Below are 21,061 nucleotides of genomic sequence, written 5' to 3' on the forward strand. Positions count from 1 at the left end.
TTTGCCTTTCATTTACGGATGCCCCTTTTCTCTGAACCCAATCTCATTCAAACTCCTGAATATTTCCCTCGCGCGGTCAGCTCCAGCGCCCAAGTCCCGGCCTTTGACGTTCCAAGGGGCGGGGCCAGGACACGGGGGCGGGGTCTGACGGAGGGGGCGCGGTCTCCGTTCTGCCACCTTCCCCCGACCAGGAGCGCAGCCGCCGCCGCCGCGTCCTCGCAGTCCTCAGCTCCGCCCGCTGCCTCTGCCGCCGCAGCCCGGCCCAGGAGAGCAGAGCCGGGGGCACTGGCCCCGCAGCCTGCCCACCCTCCGGGCCGCGTGCCGGCTGCAGCTGGCATGGGGGGCTACTGAGAGCGGGCACTCCTACCCTCTGGCACCTCCCCCGGCCACTGGCCACTGGACTCCGGCCAGCGAGCCTCGGGCACCTCTGGCCCCCAGTCCGGCGCCTGGCACGGCCCTCCACTCTGCCCCTCCGGCCCTGAGCATCGTGTCCCCGCCCCCCCCGCCCACGCCTGGGACACCTGGGTCCCCCGGCGGCCCCGAGGAGGGGGGCGGGGGGGGCATGAAGCCGCTGGAGAAATTTTTGAAGAAGCAGACGTCGCAGCTGGCGGGGCGAACGGTGGCAGGAGGTCCCGGCGGGGGTCCGGGCAGCTGCGGTGGACCTGGAGGGGGTGGGGGACCCGGCGGGGGCGGCGGTCCAGCCGGGGGACAGCGGCCGCTGCAGCGGCGTCAGAGCGTATCTCGGCTGCTGCTCCCAGCTTTCCTCCGGGAGCCCCCCTCCGAGCCAGGGCTGGAGCCGCCCCCTGAGGAGGAAGGGGGCGAGCCGGCAGGGGTCGTGGAGGAGCCAGGCAGCGGGGGCCCCTGCTGGCTGCAACTGGAGGAGGTGCCTGGGCCACTCGGGGGAGGGGGACCCCTGCGGTCCCCTTCCTCGTACTCCTCAGACGAGCTGTCGCCCGGAGAACCCCTGACTTCGCCGCCCTGGGCCCCCCTGGGTGCCCCCGAGCGACCAGAGCATCTTCTGAATCGGGTTCTGGAGAGGCTGGCCGGAGGGGCCACCAGGGACAGCTCCGCCTCAGGTAAGGAGTCACTGGCTCATCCATCCCCAAATTGCAGCCTAGTCGCTTTTCCTTGCCATGGGGTGGTGGGGAGGTTTTTGGATTGAGCCTCAGCGTGGGGTTGAGTTAGCTGAAGGGGTGGGGGCACCCATCCTCTTCAGGAGAGAAGGTAGAGCCCACCTACCTCCGTGTTGCACTCACGCCTGGCTGGAGAAGCTGAACCTCTTTCTCCTTAAACCCCCTTCCTTTCCACTGGCCATTTTATCCACAGACCTCCATGGGTTCCTGATGTTGACTGCTCCCTCCTGTGGCCCCAAATTAGGGCCTGACACACTAAAATGGAAGCTGCCAGAGCAGCCTGTGCCACCCTCCAGGGGTGTCCAAACCTTTGGAAGAGCTTTCAGAGGGTCTCTGATTCTGTCTGGAAGCCCTGAGCACAGAGCTGGCCCACTCTGTGGAGCAGTGCCAGAGAGGCCCAAGGCCCAAGCTACCTTTTGGTCTTAGGGCAAATGGATGTGTTGTTCTTAGCGCTTGAGGAGGTATGGTGGGAGTCTGCCTGTGAGGTGGACTCAGCAAGTGTGTGTGTGTGTGTGTGTGTGTGTGTGTGTGTGAGAGAGAGAGAGAGAGAGAGAGAGAGAGAGGGGGGGGTGGGGGGAAGGTCCTTGGGCAGACATCAGGACCCTGGAGCATCTAGGGGGGTTCTGAGCCTCTCCTACTCCTGCCCTTCTGGTGTCAGGACTCAGTACATGGCCTCTTTAAAAAATAATAACCACACCCTGAGAGGCTTATTCCCCAACGATGATGCTATTTCACCACTCCCCACCAACACCCCTATTAAGGGCCTTTTGAGGAAACTGAGGCTCCAAATTGCTGGCTAGTGACTGAAGTGGAAAACCCAAGGGTCTTTTGAAAAGCCAAACCTACTAGTGTCAAGTTGATGGTGACTCATAGCAACACTGTAAGACAGGATACAACTGCTGCATAGGGTTTCCAAGGCTTTATGGACTGTAACTACCACATCTTTCTCCCTCCTAGAATGGCTGGTCCATCTTTGGGCTGTCCACCTTTTAGTTACCAGCTGGGCTCGTAACCACTGTGTCACAAGGGCTCCCTAAAGGTCTTTCTCTCTTTGCTATGGAGTCAGTTCTGGCTTATGGCTGGTTCTCTGTTGGTTTTCCAAGTCTGTAAATCACATAGGAGACTGCCCATATTTCTCCCTCAGAGCTGCTGGTGGATTCAAATCATCAATAAAGCACAGCCTCTGGGTTAGCAGTGCAACTCATTATAAACTGTGCTAAACCCAGGAAGGCTGAGGGTTGGAAGCTCCTGGCTGAAGGCCTAAAAGGTGGGAGGAGGGTTGTCACATTTTTACTCTCAGGTACTCTGCAGGGCGCCCTAACCTGGGTGTTTAGAGTGGGTCTTCATTCCCCTAGATTTTTCTCAAAACCTAGGTCCTTTCCTTTGGCTCAGGCTGCAATTGCCCTGGGGAGCTGACACCTTTTGGATTTAATTAGAAAAATATCAGACACACACACACAGCTCTTCTAACCATAACTTCCCGCCTACACCACACACCCTGTTTCTCTATGACACATTCCCTGGGGAGGCTGTGCTTTGGACCAGAGCCTGCCTTAGAAGAGACAGATGCCAAACTGTAGCCCCCATATCAGCCTCTCCCCCACTCTGCCCCGTGTTCCTCTGCCTCTGTTTTGGCCTACCTTCTGTGAGAGAGAGTCTAGGAGGGCTATCTAACATCCTGATTCTTAGTCCCCATTCCTGGACCAAGGGCTCAGGGCTGGAGACTGACTCATTTTAAGAGTAAAGAAAGGTAGCAGGAAAAAAAAAAAAAAGAAAGGTAGCAGGGCAGAAAGGAATTGGAGTCTGGTGCCAGTCTGCTCCATCTCCCTCGATGGGGGTAAGACCATCCATGTTCAACAAATGGGTCCTTAGAGTAACTGGTGTAAGGGACCCCAGCCAGTCCCAAAGTGAGACAGAATCAGCATAACCCACCACTCTGACATTTCCCAACATGTGCCATCTTCTCCAGCCATCTTGGTTTCCTCCCAGGGTGTGTGGCCTTACAGATGTTCCTAGCAGAAGCTTCGCAAGCTTCTCAGCAGCCCTGCATGACTGCTAGGCTCCATCCTGACATACTGCTTGCCCTGGTGCAGGGTAAGCAAAGAGACAGGAGCCTGGATTCTCACTCCATCATTAAGGAAGTCTTTTCCAGCTCTAGGCCTCAGTTTATCATTTTTTAAATGAAATTATAATAGTAGATGATCTTGTGTTGGTCTTCCTTTTCCACCTTCCTTGCTAGGACACAAGGCCAAGGAATGATGATGCAAAGGTCATCAGAAGCTTTAGTTTTGTCCTAGGGAAATGTCTGAGGACCTGACCCTAACCTGTCCCAGTGAGGACACTGGCTTCTTCTCTGCACCCTGCCTGTCTGTGTATGCCTGGCTGCCCTGCCCCACCCCAGGGCTGGCTGCAAGTCAGGGCGACCTTGTACCTGGCTGACTGGCTGAGCCAGGCCTAGACCCAGACGGGGGTGTGTGAAGGTGCAAGAAGAGTCACTGGCCTCCACCCTTCCATCATTAACCCTTCCATCTCTGGCACCCAGAGAACAAGAGAGTTTCTATTTAAAACTTGGGATCAAACAGATGGCAGTTACTCCCTCTCCCTTTTAATGAGCCTGGTTCTTACCTGCCTAGCTGGAACTCAGAGCTGTTAAATAGAGAATGGAGAGAGATTCTGACACATACACATACACACACATGGATACTGTTGGTCGTGTGTGTGTGTTTGTAAGTTCTCTATCTAGAGACCCTTTTGTGTGCTTCCTCTTATTTTGGAAAGGTCTCAAGTTTGGTGTGTTATCTGACCAGCTTCCCACGCACTGAACAGAAGTGGGCATGGCCATCAAAGGGTAGCCTCTCTCTCCCTCCAGCTGCTTTGGCAGCTGCCAACTCCACCCCCACAGCAACTGCCCAGAACCTTTACGTGTGTGCTCCCCCCCCCACCCGCCGTGTGCGTGCGCGCACACACACACACACACACACGCACACACACACGCAGTGCATGACAGGGCAGGTGGTTAGGGCTCCAGTCTGGCTAAAGAGAATTCACTCTCAGAGGCAAGAGAGGGATTGGTGGGGTTCCAGCCTGGTACTGAAAATGCCCTCATTGGCACCCATTGATCTCCACAGATATCCTGCTGGATGACATCGTCCTCACACATTCACTCTTCCTTCCCACGGAGAAATTTCTGCAGGAGCTACACCAGTAATATCCTTTCGTGGAACTTACAAAGAGGAAGTCAACAGAGACCCACCACCCCAGGAGATGTTAGAGCCTAGGTCCCTACCTAGAAAACACATCTGGGTGCCAGGCCCAGTTTCTCTACCCACCTGCTGTGTGACCTTATTTAGAAAAATCTAAACTTCTGAGGCCTCAGTTTCCTCTTCCATAAAAAGGGGCTAAATAGCCCCTGCCCTGCTGTTGTGAAAATCAGTATGATAACAGCTGTGGGAGTGCTTTGGAGATTGGAGATCCCTGGGTGACTGTAAGGTGTTATTAGTCTATTAAAAGGGCCTCTCTCCCCACTAAGTGACTGCTCTAAACATCTGGTTACACAGCGAATTATTGCAGGGTCTGAGGTAAACACTAGGTCCTAGCCATTCGTTAGTACAGTCTGTTAGAGATGAGCCACTGGTTGGGCTTTTCACAGGGTCCCATGAAAGCAGAAGGCCTCTCACTAAGTTATTTTAGGACTTAGTTGTAAACTTCAGACCACTGGGTTGGATCCCCTACTTTGAATCAGCAGGCCTCACACTGAAGTATGGTCAGGTTTGGGGTAAAATCCTTGGGCCTTTATCAGCAAATATGAACTCCAGGATTTGGGATGGCCAGATGTTGGATGGGTCAGAGCAGGGTATCCTCAAGTGAGATTCCAATATGTGTGAGCTGGGTGCAGTCAGATGGGTGCCATTCCCATATACCGTGAGCAAAAACCTAAGCAGAAGCAAGAAGGGGGTGTCTTGGCTTTAAGAACCTCGGGGTCTCCTTTCTCCCTGCCCAGACCTAGAGAATATTTGGGAGCAAATACCCCTTTCCCCAGTTCCCTTCCCAGGTTCCTTTTATGTACCTTCTTAGGGGTTTTCCTTAACTTAGGGATCAGCTTTGTTCGGGCAGGGGGCATGGAGGGTCCCGAGGGGCTGGGCCGGAAGCAAGCCTGTCTCGCCATGCTCCTCCATTTCTTGGACACCTACCAGGGGCTGCTGCAGGAAGAAGAGGGGGCTGGCCGCATCATCAAGGTGGGCCTAGAGAAAGAGAAGGTGGTCGGGTAGTCTGTTGGTTCTAGAAGGGGGCCTTATTGATAGAGCCAAGCGGGGGACCTGGAACAGGTGCCAGTAAGCCTTAACTTACAGCAGTCTTCTCTGCTCACAGACATGGAGGCCCTCTCCAGGCCTTACAGAGGATGGTCCTTGGGATGGGACCCCTGCCTTTACCTTTTCTCTCCTGCTCTCCCCAGGATCTTTACCTGTTGATTATGAAGGATGAGTCCCTTTACCAGGACCTCCGAGAAGACACACTGCGGTTGCACCAGCTTGTGGAGACAGCAGAGCTAAAGTGAGGGAATGTGGTGAGGGAATGTGGTGAGGGAATGTGGTTGGGGAGGGGACAGGGAGAAAAATCTCCCATTACAGGGGTTGCCTCTGGCCTTTTGGCTCTTACTAGAAGGGACTCTGGTGGCAGAATGTGTTATATCTTTGTCTGCTAAAGGTTGGCAGTTCCAATCTGCCAGCTGCTCTGTGAGAGAAAGATGAGGGAGGTCTTACAGCCTTGGTAACCCCACTGGAGGGTCACCATGAGTCAGCAATGACTCAATGGGCAGTGAGTTTTATTTTGTGTTTTTTCTCTTACTAAAGGGTATTGCAAGCACTGTCTCTAGTCATTCAATCCATCTACCTTGTTGTTGTTGTGTACCATCAGGTTGGAACTGGCACATAGTTGACCCTCCAGCAGATTTTCTGAGATTTCTCCTGTGGACTAGCTGGTGGATTTAAATTAAACCATGTGCTTTTGGGATTGCAGCACAGTTTCTTACCACTAGGTCACCAGAGATTCCTGTTGTTAAATACTGTTGGGTTGCTTGCGACTCAACGACCCTAGGTACAATAGCTCTGAACTCTGCTCTATCCTGAGCCAGTCTCACTGTCTCCAAAATACCTACCCTCATTTTCCAAGTTATTCTTAGCCTAATGGTGATTGTTGTTGTTTTGTGCCACTGAGTCGCCTGTGACTCATAGCAACCCTATGTACAAAAGCTCTTAAACCTTGCTCTATCCTATGCCAATCTCACTGTCTCTAAAACACCTACCCTCATTACCCCAGTCACTGAATCAATCCATCTCATTGAGGGTCTTCCTCTCTTGCACTGTCCCTCTGCCCTCCCAAACATAACGTCCAAGGACTTGGTCCCACTGCAACATGTCAGACAAAGTATGTCAGACAAAGCTTCAGAAACCTTGCCTCCAAGGAGCACCCTGGTCTCACCCTCTCTAGGATGAACCTGTTTGTTCTCCTAGCAGTCCATGGTATATTCAGTACCCTTCTCCAGCATCACAGCTCAAAGGCATCAAGTCTAATGGTAGTAAATGTTTAACAACAGGGAAAAGAACCATGATTTTTAGTTTTTGCCAATTTTTTTAATGTGTGTGTGTGTGTGTGTTTGTGTGTGTACTGTCAAATTGGACCTGGCTGGTACAGGAGGAGATTGTCTCTCCTTCTCAGCTGAGCATCTGGTGAATTTGAACCATGTATCTCTGGGATTGCAGTACAGCTTCTTGCCACTAGGCCACTAGAACTCCAAGCTTTTGCCAATTCTTATGGTGAAAATCCTCTCATCATGTCTGATTTCCTGCTCTTAACATGAGATCATGAAATGTAGAATTGGGAAGAGATATGCAATAGCAAGCCATTTTATAGGACTTCCACCATATAAATGCAAGAGACACAAATAACCTTAAGAACGAAGAAAAATAATGAAGACATTAATTACCTTTGTGGTAATAATTTAGTTAATTATTCTATCTATCTATCTATCTCCAGTGAAACAGCTAGAATTGAGCATTGCCTTGTTTTTCTGTATTTTCTAAGTTTTCTGCCTTTGACAGGGTGAAGTCTTACCACTTTTTGTGTAGTCAGAACCAATCCATAGCTGACACTCCAAGCAAGTTTTCAGAGGCAGTTAATCACTTGGGAGGAGACTGTCCTTCAGCTGGTGTACTTGAACTGGAGTCTCTCAGGATTTCAGTGCAACTTCTTGCTACTAGGCCACCATGGCTCTCCGAAGGCAGGGGAAGAGATTGCCCATTTTTCTCTCATGAAGCAGCTGGTAGATTTGAACTATATACCTTTAGGATTGAAGCATAGTTTCTTACCACTAGTCAACCAGAGCTCTCTCTTACCACTTTTGAATTGCTTATTTTAATGGAAAATATTTGAGTGTTCCTTCTCTAAAAGGTTTGTGTTATAAATAGGTCCTGGCTTTCAATACATGTGTTACTATATGTATATAAAATAAACACTTGATCGTGCTAGTACAAAACCTATATGTGGATCAGGAGGTAGTTGTCAGAACAGAGCAAGGAAACACTGCATGGTTCAGAATTGGGAAGGGTGTACGTCAGGAATGTGTCATGTCTCCCTACCTTTTCAACCCATATGCAAAACAGATTATCTGAGAGCTGAGCTGTATGAGGAGATGTGTGGCATCAGGATTGGTGGGAGATTCATCAACAAACTGTGTTATGCAGATGACACAACCCTGCTTGCTGAAACTGAGGAGGACCTGAAGTGCTTGCTGCTGAGGGTCAAAGACTACAGCCTTCAATATGGATTGAGTCTCAATATCAAGAAGACAAAGATTCTCACCACTGAGCCATTTGGCAGCATCAGAATGGATGATGAAGAGATTGAGATTGTTAAAGGTTTAGTTTGCTTGGCTCCACAGTCAACACTGTTGGCACCATCAGCCCGGAAATTAAAAGACATATTGTGATGGGAAAATCTGCTGTTAGAGACCTCTCCAAAGTACTGAAGAGCAACAATATCAGTCTGGAGACTAAGGTGTGCCTGATACAGGCCATAGTCATTGCAATCACTTGCTATGCATCAGAGAATTGGACAATGATGAGGGAGGATAGGCGGACAATAGCTGCCTTTGAGCTGTGGTGCTGGAGAAGAGTATTAAATAGACCATGAACTGCTAGAAGAACAAACAGGTTCATCCTAGAGATGGTGAGACCAGGATGCTTCTTGGAGGCAAGGATTCTGAAGCTTTGTCTGACATGTTGCAGTGGGCTCAGTCCTTGGAGAAGGACATTATGCTTGGGAGGTTGGAGGGACAGCACAAGAGAGGAAGACCCTCGATGAGATGGACTGATTCAGTGACTGGGGTGATGGGTGTAGGTGTATCAGAGACAGTTTGGCACAGGACAGAGCAGGGTTTAGAGCTCTTGTACATAAGGTCACTATGAGTCACAGGCAACTCGACGGCACATAACAACAACTATATGTAAAAATAAAAATCAAGGCTGTCTGGTGGTGCAGTAGTTAAAGTGGTTGGCAGCTAACTAAAAGTTTGGCAGTTCGAATCCACCAGCTGCTTCATGGGAGAAAGATGTGGCAGTCTGCCTCTCTAAAGATTTCCTGTCTTGGATACCCTGTGAGGGTAGTTCTGCTCTGTCCCACGGGATCCATATGCATTAGAATCGACTCGACAGCGGCGAGTTTTTAGTGTGATGGCATAATGGTTAATCTCTCAGCTGTTAACCAAAACGTCAGCTGTTTCAACTCACTGCTCCTGCCCAGGAGAAAAGACATGGGGATGGGCTACCCTAAAGATTTCAACCTAAGCAACCCCACAGGGCAGTTCTACTCTGGTCTTCATTTTGAGTTGCTGTCAGTCCGAGTGGACTCAATACACAATAAAAATGTTCTAAAATTAGTGTGGTTTAACAATTAGTTGACAAAATTCCTCAACTTTAAAAAAAATTTTATTATTAATTTCAATGAAAATTTAGAAACTTTGGATTTCCATTCATTCATTGTTGCACTTTTTTCCCTGCCCACCCCTCCCCCAGTACACTCTTCTCTTTGAAAAGTAAAAGAAATATTTTTTCATTGTAAAATTCCTCAAAATTTAACAATGAGCTTTTATAAGCTAATGAGTCAGTATCAACACAATTTATCAATTCTTTTTTTAAAAAAAGTATTTTGTGTATGTACCATCAAATCAGATTTGACTGGTTTAGGAGGAGCTTGCCTCTCCTTCTCCAGCAGAGCATCTGGTGGATTCGAATCATGCACCTCCAGGATTGCAGTGCAGCTTCTTGCCACATGGCCACCAGAGCTCACCCATTTATCAATTCTTTCATCCATCCATCCATCCCTCGAACCCTTTCCCTTTTTCTCCTCTCCATCCTCACTGCTAGAGCCACCTCAACTTTGTTGATTCAGATGTGCAACAAAACCAAGACGGAACACCACCTGCTCTTGGGCCATCTTGCAGTCCCTGCTATGCTAAAGCCTTTGGTGCAGCCTCTGTGTCCATCCTTCTCATCAATGATCTTTCTCATTTCGCTGACTCTCTGTTAAGCATGGTGTCCCCCAGAAACTTGCCCCTCCTGATAATATGCCCAAAGTCTGTGAGATGAAGTCTTACTATCCTTACACTTAAGGAATATTCTAGCTGTATTTTGTCAAAGATAGATTTGTTTGTTCTTTTGTCAGTCCATGGTATAGTCAATATTCTTCAAACCCGCACTTCAATGGTATCAATCCTTCTTTGGTCTTCCTTATTCATTTTGGGCCTCCTTATCACTTCCTGGGATTCTTGCCCCAGCCTCCTATCCAAGACTTCAGCTTATCATCCTGTGTCTTTTCAACAATGACATTAGAGAGAGCCTTCAAACTTAAGAAAATTATATAACATTCCACTCCTGTTCCAAAAACATCCATGACTTCTTCTACAAGACAAAGTTGCAAAATCTTAGCACAGCATTCAATAGTCTTCTCTTTCTGCCAATCTGTCATCTTTCACATCTCCTTCCAACCATGATAGTTCCATAGCCCCTTCATTCTCTGAATTCTCATGCTTGTCCACCTTCCTGCTGTCCTTTATATTTTTTGCCTACCCTAGCATGTCTTCCTCCTACCCTCTTCCTGTAATCTTTTAAGACTTAGGTCAAATGTTATCTTCCTGGTGAAAGCTCCCCCATCCTCCTTGTTGTAATAGCTTTCATCCTCATCTTTGCTGACATAGCTCTTTGTGTACCCTTGTTATATCACCTAACACATCCTGCCTCATGTTGAAAGTAGCTAGTTACATGTCTGTCTCCCTCCCAGACTGTGAAGTTCTTGCTGACAAAATTCAGCAAATGTCTATTGACCTACTACTATGTGCCATGCAAATATGCTAGGCCCTGGAGGCTTAAAAACAAAACAACACACACAAACCCTCAACAAAACAACACACCAGTAAGAACCAATTCCAACCCTTAAGAGTTCCCAATCTTGTAGGAGAGAAAAAGCACGAACATAAATACTTTCCCAATGTTCTACAGGAATTCAGCTAAGAAAGGACCCTTTCCTGGCAGGAGGGAAATAGATCAGAAAAGAATCCATGGAAGAGGTGGCATTTGACTGAAACCAGTTGGATAGATGTACTGGTCATTGTTCTCTTCGCTGGCCCCCTCTTCCCTTGGTGATGGTCTATCTCTGACCCCATTCTCATGTCCCTCATTCTCATGCGGGCTGCCTGGCACACCATGTACCTGCTAGGGTTTGCTGATGCCCAAGTGTGTTCATCACAGGATCCCAGAGGAGAGCCAGCCACCCAGCAAGCAAGTGAAGCCACTCTTCCGCCACTTCCGCCGGATAGACTCCTGTCTCCAGACCCGAGTGGCCTTTCGGGGCTCCGATGAGAGTGAGTATGGACATCAAGTGGGACAGGACTTCCTGAGTGGCTCAGAGGGTCCTTGTGGGGCTTCTGATCCTGGAGCAGCCTGAGTGGACTCCATGTGGAGTAGAACCAGCCCTTCTCATAACATCTTCCATTTAGGGTTAGATGTGAGGTGGGGCAGGGAACAGAGGCGCCTTGGAGGGGATCCTGTCCAGTGCTGTCACTCTGCCCTCTGATGAACACTCACCTTCCTGTCTTTGTTCAGTCTTCTGCCGGGTCTACATGCCTGACCATTCTTACGTGACCATACGCAGCCGCCTCTCAGCATCTGTGCAGGACATTCTGGGCTCAGTGACGGAGAAACTGCAGTACTCAGAGGAGCCAGCAGGGCGAGAGGACTCCCTCATCTTGGTGGCAGTGGCCTCCTCAGGAGGTGAGAGTCAGGAGGAGGTGGGCGGGGATCAGGACAGTAGACACAGGACTCTTGCTACTCCAAAGGTGGTCTTGGAACGGGCAGCAGCAGGGGCATCATCTAGGAGCTTGTTAAAATGCAGTATGTCAGACCCCGCCCCAAACCTGCTGAGTCCTAATCTGCATTTTAACAAGACCCTGAGAGAAGTCTGTGTGTACATCAAGGTTTGAAAAGCCACACCTGTGGCCTCTCACGCACCTTTAGATCATCCTCTGGCCTTTTACCCTCTCTGGGCATCTAAAGATGCTACATTTTTTTAAAGACACGGGGTGGATCTCTAATCTTAGAGTACTGGTTGTGGGAAAGCAGGAGGCCTTCAATGTAGCCCCAGCTTTATTTTACAGTCCCTAAGATGGGGGGAAAAAACTTTCTGCTTTCCAGTGCCACAGAGATGAAAGAATGAGAGAATCTGTGAAAGAAGCTTGAGGGTAAAGGAGAGGATATAAATGCAAATTAAATACTTGTTTGACAAACTCCAAACCAATATGGCATAGACTGGTGATAACGTGAGTTCCATTAGCCTAGAACTTGTCAGTTTGGGGTTAGGAGTTTCTCGATGGGGTGGGGCAGAGCCTTACTTAGGGTGATGTGTGGAGGGGATCGGTACAGGTGGTGCGGGCAGAGGCTGAGCAGCTTGTCCTCCTGCAGAGAAGGTCCTCCTGCAACCGACTGAGGACTGTGTGTTCACCACGCTGGGCATCAACAGCCACCTGTTTGCCTGCACCCGGGACAGCTATGAGGCGCTGGTGAGGACACCTCACAAGGGCTGAGGGTGGCCGTGGCTAGCCCCACACTCCACCAGCTTCCTGGAGCCCAGCCCCTGTGCCCTTGCCTGCCACCAGGTGCCCCTCCCTGAGGAGATCCAGGTCTCCCCCGGCGACACCGAGATCCACCGAGTGGAGCCTGAGGACATCGCCAACCACCTTACTGCCTTCCACTGGGAGCTGTTCCGATGTGTGCACGAGGTGGGGCTGAGGCTGGTGCCTGGATGGGGTCCAGGGGGCGAAACACCCGGTTAGAAGGAGCTCCGGAGGGGTACTATGGTTGAGTGTGCAGCTGCTAATGGAATGGCTGGCAGTTTGAACCTACCCAGCGGCTCCAGAGGATCTGCTCCTGTAAACACTAAAGCCTAGAAAATTCCAGTGGGGCCTATGGTGTCTCATGGGGTCATTGTGAGTTCAAAATTGACTAAGGGCATCTAACAAAAACAATAGCAGTACCTGGTGAGCATGTACGCCAGCACCCACTCTCTTGTAGCATGCTCGTACGCATTGTTTGGCTATACCCTCCCTAAGACTTTGTCCCCTCTGCTGTAAAATAGCAAAGAGAGAAATCTTAGGGAAGAGTGGTTCAGGGTTCAATCACTGCCCAGCCCAGGATCTGACCCATGGTTTATATTTAATAAATATGTGCTATTAAAGAAATAAAGCCCCATAATAACAGCAGTCAGGCAGCTGTCTTAAGGGTCAATCAGCCATAAAGCCTTTAGTGACGTTCCTAGCACCCAGTCAGTGTTCAGACATAGTAGAATATTATTAACGTTGGCTTCCCTCCCCACCACCCATCTCTGCTGTATCCCGTCCTGTCCTTGTTTTTCTATTTTCCGCCTCTTCCGCCTCCACCCTCCTGCCTTTCCCTCCTCACCGCCTGCCTCTCTCTGCCATTCGCCCACCCACGTCCCCGCCGCCCTTGGGGCCCTCGGCGGGAGCAGCTGGAGTTCGTGGACTACGTGTTCCACGGGGAACGCGGCCGCCGGGAGACCGCCAACCTGGAGCTGCTGCTACAGCGCTGCAGCGAGGTCACGCACTGGGTGGCCACCGAGGTGCTGCTCTGCGAGTCCCCGGGCAAGCGGGCGCAGCTGCTCAAGAAGTTCATCAAGATCGCGGCCATGTGAGCGAGGCTGCGGGAGCAGAGGGCGGGAGGCGGCGCGTCCACGGGGTGCCCGCTGCAGTGGCCCTGACTGCGTCTCCTGCCCCCGCAGCTGCAAGCAGAACCAGGACCTGCTGTCCTTCTATGCCGTGGTCATGGGGCTGGACAACGCCGCGGTCAGCCGCCTGAGGCTCACCTGGGAGGTGATGAGACGCCCCCACTTCCTCGATTTTTACCTGCCCTGCCTGAACTTCCCACCTGGGAGATCTTAGCCCCGTTATCTTCACATCCTGGGCTCTCCCCTAGGGGGCCTCCTGGGATTGCACCTGTGGCCTCTAGGGAGCTTTGGGGAAGCTGAAGGACGCCCCCTCCTCTGGCAGGTCCAGCCTCAGGACGCTTAGCTTGGTGACTGGACCTTTTCTTTGACTGGACCTTGTGTGCATTAGTAAAAGGCCAGCATCCCTGAGCACTTGACCAGGCCAGAGGCTTGGCTGGAGGAGCTGGACTGGATTTCAGCCAGCACTCCATGGGGCACTCTTGTGTATGGCCTATGCACAAGGAGAGGTCTCGCTTCTCCCTTATAGTGAAGCCACCTGCGGTGTTTCCAACTCCCCAGAGGTAAACAAGGGTTGATCTTCCCTCTTTTCCCACTAGCTTCCCCAGCACCCCCCCTAAGACTCTCAGGTCATTTTGGCCTCCAGTACCATGGGCAGGGGCTGAGGGCTGAGATGCACATTAGTCAGAGGTCCTGGTGAAACCTTAGGAGCTGTCCTTGCAATATTCCTCTTCCTTCCTTCAAATTCTGCAGAAGCTGCCAGGGAAATTCAAGAACTTGTTCCGTAAATTTGAGAACCTCACGGTAAGTGGGTTTGGCTCTTTTATCTTCCCCTGGCCTTGCACCACGGTGACTGTCTATTCTCATAAACTCTCTCAGGTTTCCCTTTTGAGGCTTTTAGTACATGGAAACCCCGACCTTTCCTCACTATGCTGGGAGGGGGAGTGGGAGAGTGGGTACCTTGTTTTCTCCAGAGCAGAGGGGAGAGTAGTCCAGCCCTTCCACCGTGCTCCCAGTCGGAGAGTTCCAAGGGCAGAGTGATGAGGGAGTGGGGCTGTCTTTAATCCGGGTTCACTGGTCTAGTTACTTGTTATCCGCTTCTGCCAAATGCTAGGATCCCTGCAGAAACCACAAAACCTACCGAGAGGTGATCTCCAAAATGAAGCCCCCTGTGATTCCCTTTGTGCCTCTAATCCTCAAAGGTGAGGAGCCCCCTTCGTAAGCTGTGACTTCCCTAACACATCCACGGTTCCTTAATCTTATACTCCAACCCTCACCCATTTCCTAACCCCTAATTCTGTCTCTCATTCTCTTCTCCCATGAAGCTCTGGGGTTGACCTGGAGAAGAGCCCCCCCAGATCGAGTGGATCTTGAGGGAATCAGGGGTCATCGTGTGCAGACCTACACTCTTCTCTTGTCCTCACTGTTGCTTCTCTCTCTGTGTTCTAGACCTGACATTCCTGCATGAGGGGAGTAAGACCCTAGTGGACGGTTTGGTGAACATTGAGAAGCTGGTAAGTGGCACTACCATCATTTCCAGGCCTGTGATGGGGGGCTGCCATTCCCCCCTCTCTCCTGGCACCTCCCTAAAGATAGCAGCCTTCCTGCGTGGTGCTCAGCTTGCCTAACAGACTCCTAACTGTCTTCCTGGTGGCGTCACTGTGGCAACCCACCCACTGGTGGCAAAGCTGACAGGCAGCTCGGGGGCAATGCTGCCTCCCCCCCCACCTGGCACCCTGATATACACCCCCCTTTGGTCCTTGAGAGGCTTTCAGAATTGGGGACTGGAGGGAGTAAGACCAACAGTTGGGGAATGGAGGAGGAGAATCAGAAGGGGGAGCATCTTCTGTGCCTTTTTCAGGGCTCATCCTTGTCGTTTCCTTCCCAGCATTCAGTGGCTGAAAAAGTGAGGACAATCCGCAAATACCGGAGCCGGCCCCTTTGTGAGTACACAGGCTTCTGAGAGCAAAGAAGGGAGCGTTCTGGGTAGAACTTTGTACTCAAATATCCATATACTGTAGCTTGTCAGTTCTCCATTCTCCCCTTAGTCTCTACGGGGACCCCTTGTCAAACATCTCTCCCAGTCTTCTCTTCTGTCTATTGTATATGTGTGTGTGTAGAGACAGCAGGGAGGCTGGGAACCTGACTGCTTCTCTTCTTCCTTATACTCTATCTAGGCCTGGACATGGAGGCATCCCCTCATCATCTGCAAACCAAGGCCTACGTGCGCCAATTCCAGGTCATTGACAACCAGAACCTCCTCTTTGAGCTCTCTTACAAACTGGAGGCCAATAGTCAGTGAGAAGGGAGGTGCTGGTCAACCCCCAGCCAGGTCCGTGAATACCTGGCACTAAGCACTTTGCACATAGTCCTAGCCTATATCTGCCATGTTGCCCTGAAGCAACCTTCCTGCTCCATGGGAAATGATTGGACAGACTTAACCCTCAGACTCACAAGCCTGCTCATCCTGCTGAAATTCTCTACCCCTTGTTCCTTCAAGCCAAAATCACTCTTGGGTTCCAGCCCTCACCACGGAAAGGGGGCAGCAAGCTCCTTCCTCTGTCCTTTCCATCAAGGGCCGTTCTGGAGATGGAGTTCCAAACCTCCTCTTCCCAAGCAGGAAGGAAAGCTGCCCGCCCTCCTGTCTCAGAGAATGGAATTGTGGGAGGAATTGGCAGCCTGTCTACCAATCCTCTGTCACTCATCTGCTTCTCTCTGGTTAGGACTGGGACTCCTAGACAGCTCCCCTTAGAATATTATGTTACACTTGTCTGTGTGTTCTGTGTGTGCGTCCTCTTGTAAGGAGTAGGGGTGCATCTGATGATTGAAAGAAAGTGGTGTGTGTGCTGTGAGGGGTCTTCTGTTTGGTGCTACCCTGTGTGCTCTGCCCGTGGGACAGTGTGGGGGGGTGTTTCCCAGACCCCACCACTCCCTGCTCAGCTCCTCCGGCTGCCCTACGTGCACAAGCTTGCAGGTGAAGGTGCCCCTGCGGTCAGTTAGTAGCAGCAGGTGGAAGGGTTTACCCATCAGCTCTTTCCAACCTCCCACCCCAGCCCTTCCAAAGGTCCCTGGGTGGGCTTATGTGAGGGGCAAAGATGCTCAGGGAAACACAGGCCTAATATGCTTACCGGACCCTCCCTCCCTGTTCCTTGCAGTGAGACGGGGTGCAGCAGAGTCCAGAGTTGGGTGACTGCTGCTCACACTCCTGTTTTTTGTGTGTCTGTCTCACTGCTAAGAAGGGAATTGTCACCCTCTTTCTGACTCTAGAGTGTGACACCAACAACATGGTCTGTCTCCCCATACTGACTCCCCCTTTCTCCTCCCCATCAGAGCTGGGGTAGGGCAGCCTGCATACCTGGGGCAGGCCACCCGGCAAAGTGGGGAGGGGCAGCAGAGGCTGTAAAGTCGAGACCAGACTCAGTGGTGATGCCTTTGCTACCTCTCTGTCCCCCTTTCCTCTGCCATCACAGGCCTCCAAGGCTGAGGGGCGCAGGGGTTCCTGGCAGCTACTGGGTGAGGCTTCCTGGCGCAGCCTCTCCCTCCTTTCTGGCACCATCTCTTTCCCTTTTCATAGATGCAGCGGCAGCAGCAGCAGCAGCAGCAGCAAGAAAAGCAGCTGCTGCTTCTGCTCTGAGGGTGTATATATTTTTTACCAAAAGCTCTGGAATTGTAAATTTATTTTTTAAAACTTAGAGGGAAAGAGCCTGTATTATATGTAAACAGTGTATCATAGGTTATGTTGTACAGTCCTACAACCCCTTTTATACAGCGCTCTGGTCTTGTTCCTGCTGAGAAAAAAAGCTATAAACATCCTTCCCTTCCATGCACACGTGAGTGCTGTGTCCCACTCCCACCATCCCTTACAAACAGGATCACAGAAACTCTCCTGCTCCTGTCTCTTCCCTGCAAATGCTGATGCTCTCTCTTCTCACTGCAGCCCCAAGCCACCTGTCCATCCTCTCCACCCTACAGAGGTACCCTCTCACACCAGCTCCCATAACCCACCTAGAACTCTGGGACTCGCTGGTCCCATTTGGGACCCAGGCAGCCCTGCACCTTCTACCTGCCCTGATGCCTCCTAGGGGTCTCCTGGCCCCCACCCCATGCCGCACAGCTTTATCAGAGTGAACTGAGTATACTAAACAGGTTTGGTTGTCATTGCAGAAACTTTTGGGTGGAGAAAAAGCTGATAAAATCTATAAATCAAGTCACCTGCTGTTGTCCCATCTGTTTCTTTGAGGCTGGGGAAGGGATGAGGGAGGGAAGAAGGCCTAGTCTCCCCACACTCTAAACCCTCAGCAAGTGACCCTGGGACTTCAGGGACTTTGAAACTGTGACTGAGAGGAAAAGGTGCCAACAGTGTTGTGGCACTTCACATAAAAGGCTTGGAACTAAGAAAAGTATCTTCGTTCTTACTTGTTCAAGTCTCATACATTGGTAAGCTCACGGATTTCTGACAGAAATAGAAGAGTGGTACAGATAGCTATTGTACTCAGCTGGTAACTGAAAAGTTGGAGATGTAACCTTGTGTACGTAGCGATGATGCCTCAGAAGAAAGGCCTAGTGACCTGTTTCTCCTAAACCAGTCACTGAAAACCCTATGGAGTATAGTTCTCCTCTTACACACATCAAGTCAACGTGGATAACCACTGATGCAATGGCAACTGGTCGGTTGAGAAAGAAGATGAGGGAAGCTCTGGTGGTCTAGTGGCAAGAAGCTGCACTGCAATCCCAGGAGTGCACAGTTTGAATCTACCAGATCCTCTGCTGGAGAGGGAGGATAATCTCCTGTGCCAGTCAGAGCCAAACTGATGGTACACACACACAAAAAAGTTTTTTTTTTAAAAAAAAAAAAAAAAGAAAGTGGAAGCTTTGAGATATTTCACAGCACAAGGTCCACATGTGACTCACCCAGATACTACAACTCAGGCCTGTCCTCTCCAAATAACACGCACAGTCCAACTTATGGAATATATTCTCAGGCTCTGAACGCTGTCTAAGCTTCAGTAAGATGATATACTCTTGTAAAATGCTCCTTGGAGGCAAAGATGGTAAAGCTTTGTCTCACATATTTTGGGCATGTTGCTAGGAGAGACTATTAACTTGGAGAGGGACATGATCCTTGGAAAGGTGGAAGGTCAGCAAAGGAGAGGAAGACCCTTAACCAGAGAGACCGACTGCAGCAGTGAGCTCAAGTATGTCAGAGAGATAATGAGGATGGCGCAGGATAGGACAGGGTTCAGATCTGTTGTCACAAGATCAGTATAAGTCATACTCAGCTTGATGCACCTAACAAAAGTTACACATGGGCTCTTGCCTCATGTTGCATCTGTTCTTCTCTCAACTTTCCCCATCTCATTCTCCAAATATTTTTTCTTTAACTGAATTTTTTAAAATTTTTGCACATTTTCTTCACCCTTTCTTACCCCTCCTCAATCTATCAAATATTTTTAAGGCAAAAACCTTGATGCCTCTTCTTCTAACCTCACAAGTCTGATCAATTATGATTCCAGGATCTGAGTCGGTTCACTTTTCTGTGATTCCTGTAAGACAACCCTACACCAGATCACCTTCATGTCTTTCCACTCAGCCTTCTCACCTGGTATCCAAGCTTCCTTTCTCCAATGCATCCCTAAGCTCCTAGTGTGCTGCTCCACGCTGCAGCCAAAGTGATCTTTTAAAAACTTGTGTATGGCTCAAATTAAAAAGCATGGCTATGAAGTGAGTAGAATTTTTTTTACATTGTCAGTAGGTGTATAAATTGGTATAACCACTTTGGAAAAAAAATTCCTCAGCATTATTGTTAGAACTACATATACACTTAGCCTGTGTCCTGGCATTTTCACTTCTATGTATATACTCAGGAAGAATTGGTGCAGTGTCCACTGAAACATTAATAATGACCTTTGCAGCTTTATTAATGATAAAGAAGTTGGGAGTGGAGGTGGAGGAGAACAAGTATCACTCCAGAAGTGTCTGAATGAATAATAGTGATTTATTCATGCAACGGGAAGAAGCCCTGCTGGCACAAATGGTTGAACATTCAACAGCTAACTGAAAGCTTGGGTGCTCAAACCAACCCTCCGGTTACTTTGCGGGAGAATCAACCTAATTATCTGCTCCTATACAGATTCATAGGCAGCAACAGGATAGATGGAGAAAAGATTGAGGTGGTTAATGACTTTCCTTTTGCTTGGATCCACAATCAATACCCTCGGCACCAGCAGTCAAGAGATCAAAAGATGAGTTGCATTGAGAAAATCTGCTGTCAAGGACCTCTTCAGAGTGCAAAAGAACAAGGATTTCATTCTAGAGACTAAGATGTGCCTGATCCAGGACATGTTCTCCTCAATTGTTTACTATGCATCTGAGAGCTTGCAGTGAAAAGGAATGACAGAAGAATCAATGCCTTTGAGTTGTGGTGCTGGAGAAGAGTATTGAGCTTACCATAGACTACCAAGAGAACAAACAGATCTGTCCTGGAGAGGGTGAAAACAAGTTGCTTCTTGGAGGCAAGGATTTTGAAGCTCTGACATACTTCGGCATTTGTCAGGAGGGACCAGTCCTTGGAGGACATCATAACTGGAAGGATAGAGGGTCAGCACAGGAGAGGAAGATCCTGGATGAGATGGATTAACACAGTGACTATGGCAGTGGGGTCAGATGTGTCAGAGATGGTGAGGTTGGCTCAAGAAAGGGCCACTGTTCGTTGGGTTGCTATGAGTCATAGTTAACTGGACAGCTCCTAACAACAATAACAACAACATTATACAGATTCATTCATTCGCTCACTCTTTGTCATTGTGTAATTAGCCAGTTTTGGGAGGCTGTAAGTCACACATGAGGAGATTGTCTATCTTTCTCACTTGAGGCCACCAGAGGATTCAAACCACCAGAGAAGACTGACCTTTGTGTTAGCAATGCAGTAACCTGTGGACTTCGATACCAGTTGTTGTCATGTGCCATCGAATCGCCTGAAATTCATAGCGACGTTATGTACAGGAGCACTGAACTCTGCCCTATCCTGGTCCAGTGTCACTGACTCTGACACACCTAATTCCATTGCCTGTTACTGTGTCAATCCATCTCATGTAGGGTCCACCTCTCCTGCACTATCCCTCTACCCTCGCCAGCATGAAGTTCTTGACGACTGGTCCATCATTGTGGGAAGGCGAATATCAAATTTAATATAAATAATAAACCAAATGCTGTATCAGGATATAAGGTAGGTGTAATACAAGCTGGAGTTCACTCTGAGGCACTAAGGCATTCCTTAAGAGTCAACATCTTCTTAGTTTGTATTTACTGAATCCATCCCTCCCATTGTACAGGAAGTATTAAAAGAAGATGGAAAGAATATGCTGAGTCACTATATCAAAAGGAATTGGCAGCCACTGAAGAATTTAATGAAACAACATATGAGCAAGAACCTATGGTGATGAAGAAGTTCAAGCTGCTTTGAAGGAAATAGCAAAAAATAAGGCCCCAGGAATAGATGGTATACCAATTAACGTATTTCAACTAACAGATGCTGCCCTGGATGTGCTCACCAAGTTGTGCCGAGAAATCTGGAGAACAACCACTTGGCCAACTGACTGGAAGAGATCTATATTTGTTCCCATTCCAAAGAAGGGTGACCCAAC

The 21,061-nt window shown here is 49.7% G+C and overlaps 1 protein-coding gene across 2 annotated transcripts; it reads left to right on the forward strand.

Annotated features, from left to right (window-relative positions):
* Positions 1–562: 562 nt before the first annotated feature.
* RAPGEFL1 (Rap guanine nucleotide exchange factor (GEF)-like 1) lies at positions 563–15,765 on the forward strand. 2 transcript variants are annotated; one of them, XM_006889412.1, is made up of 15 exons: positions 563–1,076; positions 4,262–4,340; positions 5,233–5,368; positions 5,587–5,684; positions 10,934–11,046; positions 11,288–11,455; positions 12,143–12,240; positions 12,337–12,459; positions 13,206–13,384; positions 13,476–13,566; positions 14,172–14,222; positions 14,533–14,620; positions 14,868–14,932; positions 15,307–15,361; positions 15,596–15,765. In XM_006889412.1, the coding sequence occupies exons 1-15, from the start codon at positions 563–565 to the stop codon at positions 15,718–15,720; spliced, it is 1,983 nt and encodes a 660-aa protein (XP_006889474.1). In that variant the 3' UTR covers positions 15,721–15,765. The 2 variants fall into 2 exon arrangements, with proteins under 2 accessions (XP_006889474.1, XP_006889473.1); XM_006889411.1 differs by having other exon boundaries at positions 4,262–4,337; positions 5,227–5,368.
* The last annotated feature ends 5,296 nt before the right edge of the window (positions 15,766–21,061 follow it).

The sequence above is a fragment of the Elephantulus edwardii genome, unplaced genomic scaffold (genome assembly GCF_000299155.1).
Source record: "Elephantulus edwardii isolate Elephantulus edwardi_28Jun2011 unplaced genomic scaffold, EleEdw1.0 scaffold00077, whole genome shotgun sequence".
NCBI lineage: Eukaryota > Metazoa > Chordata > Mammalia > Macroscelidea > Macroscelididae > Elephantulus > Elephantulus edwardii.

Excerpts from the sequence above, each read along its gene's own strand:
- RAPGEFL1 (XM_006889411.1), top strand. The coding sequence starts at position 563 with ATGAAGCCGCTGGAGAAATTTTTGAAGAAGCAGACGTCGCAGCTGGCG. Across the intron at positions 13,567-14,171 it reads GCCTGAGGCTCACCTGGGAG|AAGCTGCCAGGGAAATTCAA; the intron begins GTGATGAGACGC and ends CAAATTCTGCAG. Across the intron at positions 14,933-15,306 it reads TGGTGAACATTGAGAAGCTG|CATTCAGTGGCTGAAAAAGT; the intron begins GTAAGTGGCACT and ends TTTCCTTCCCAG.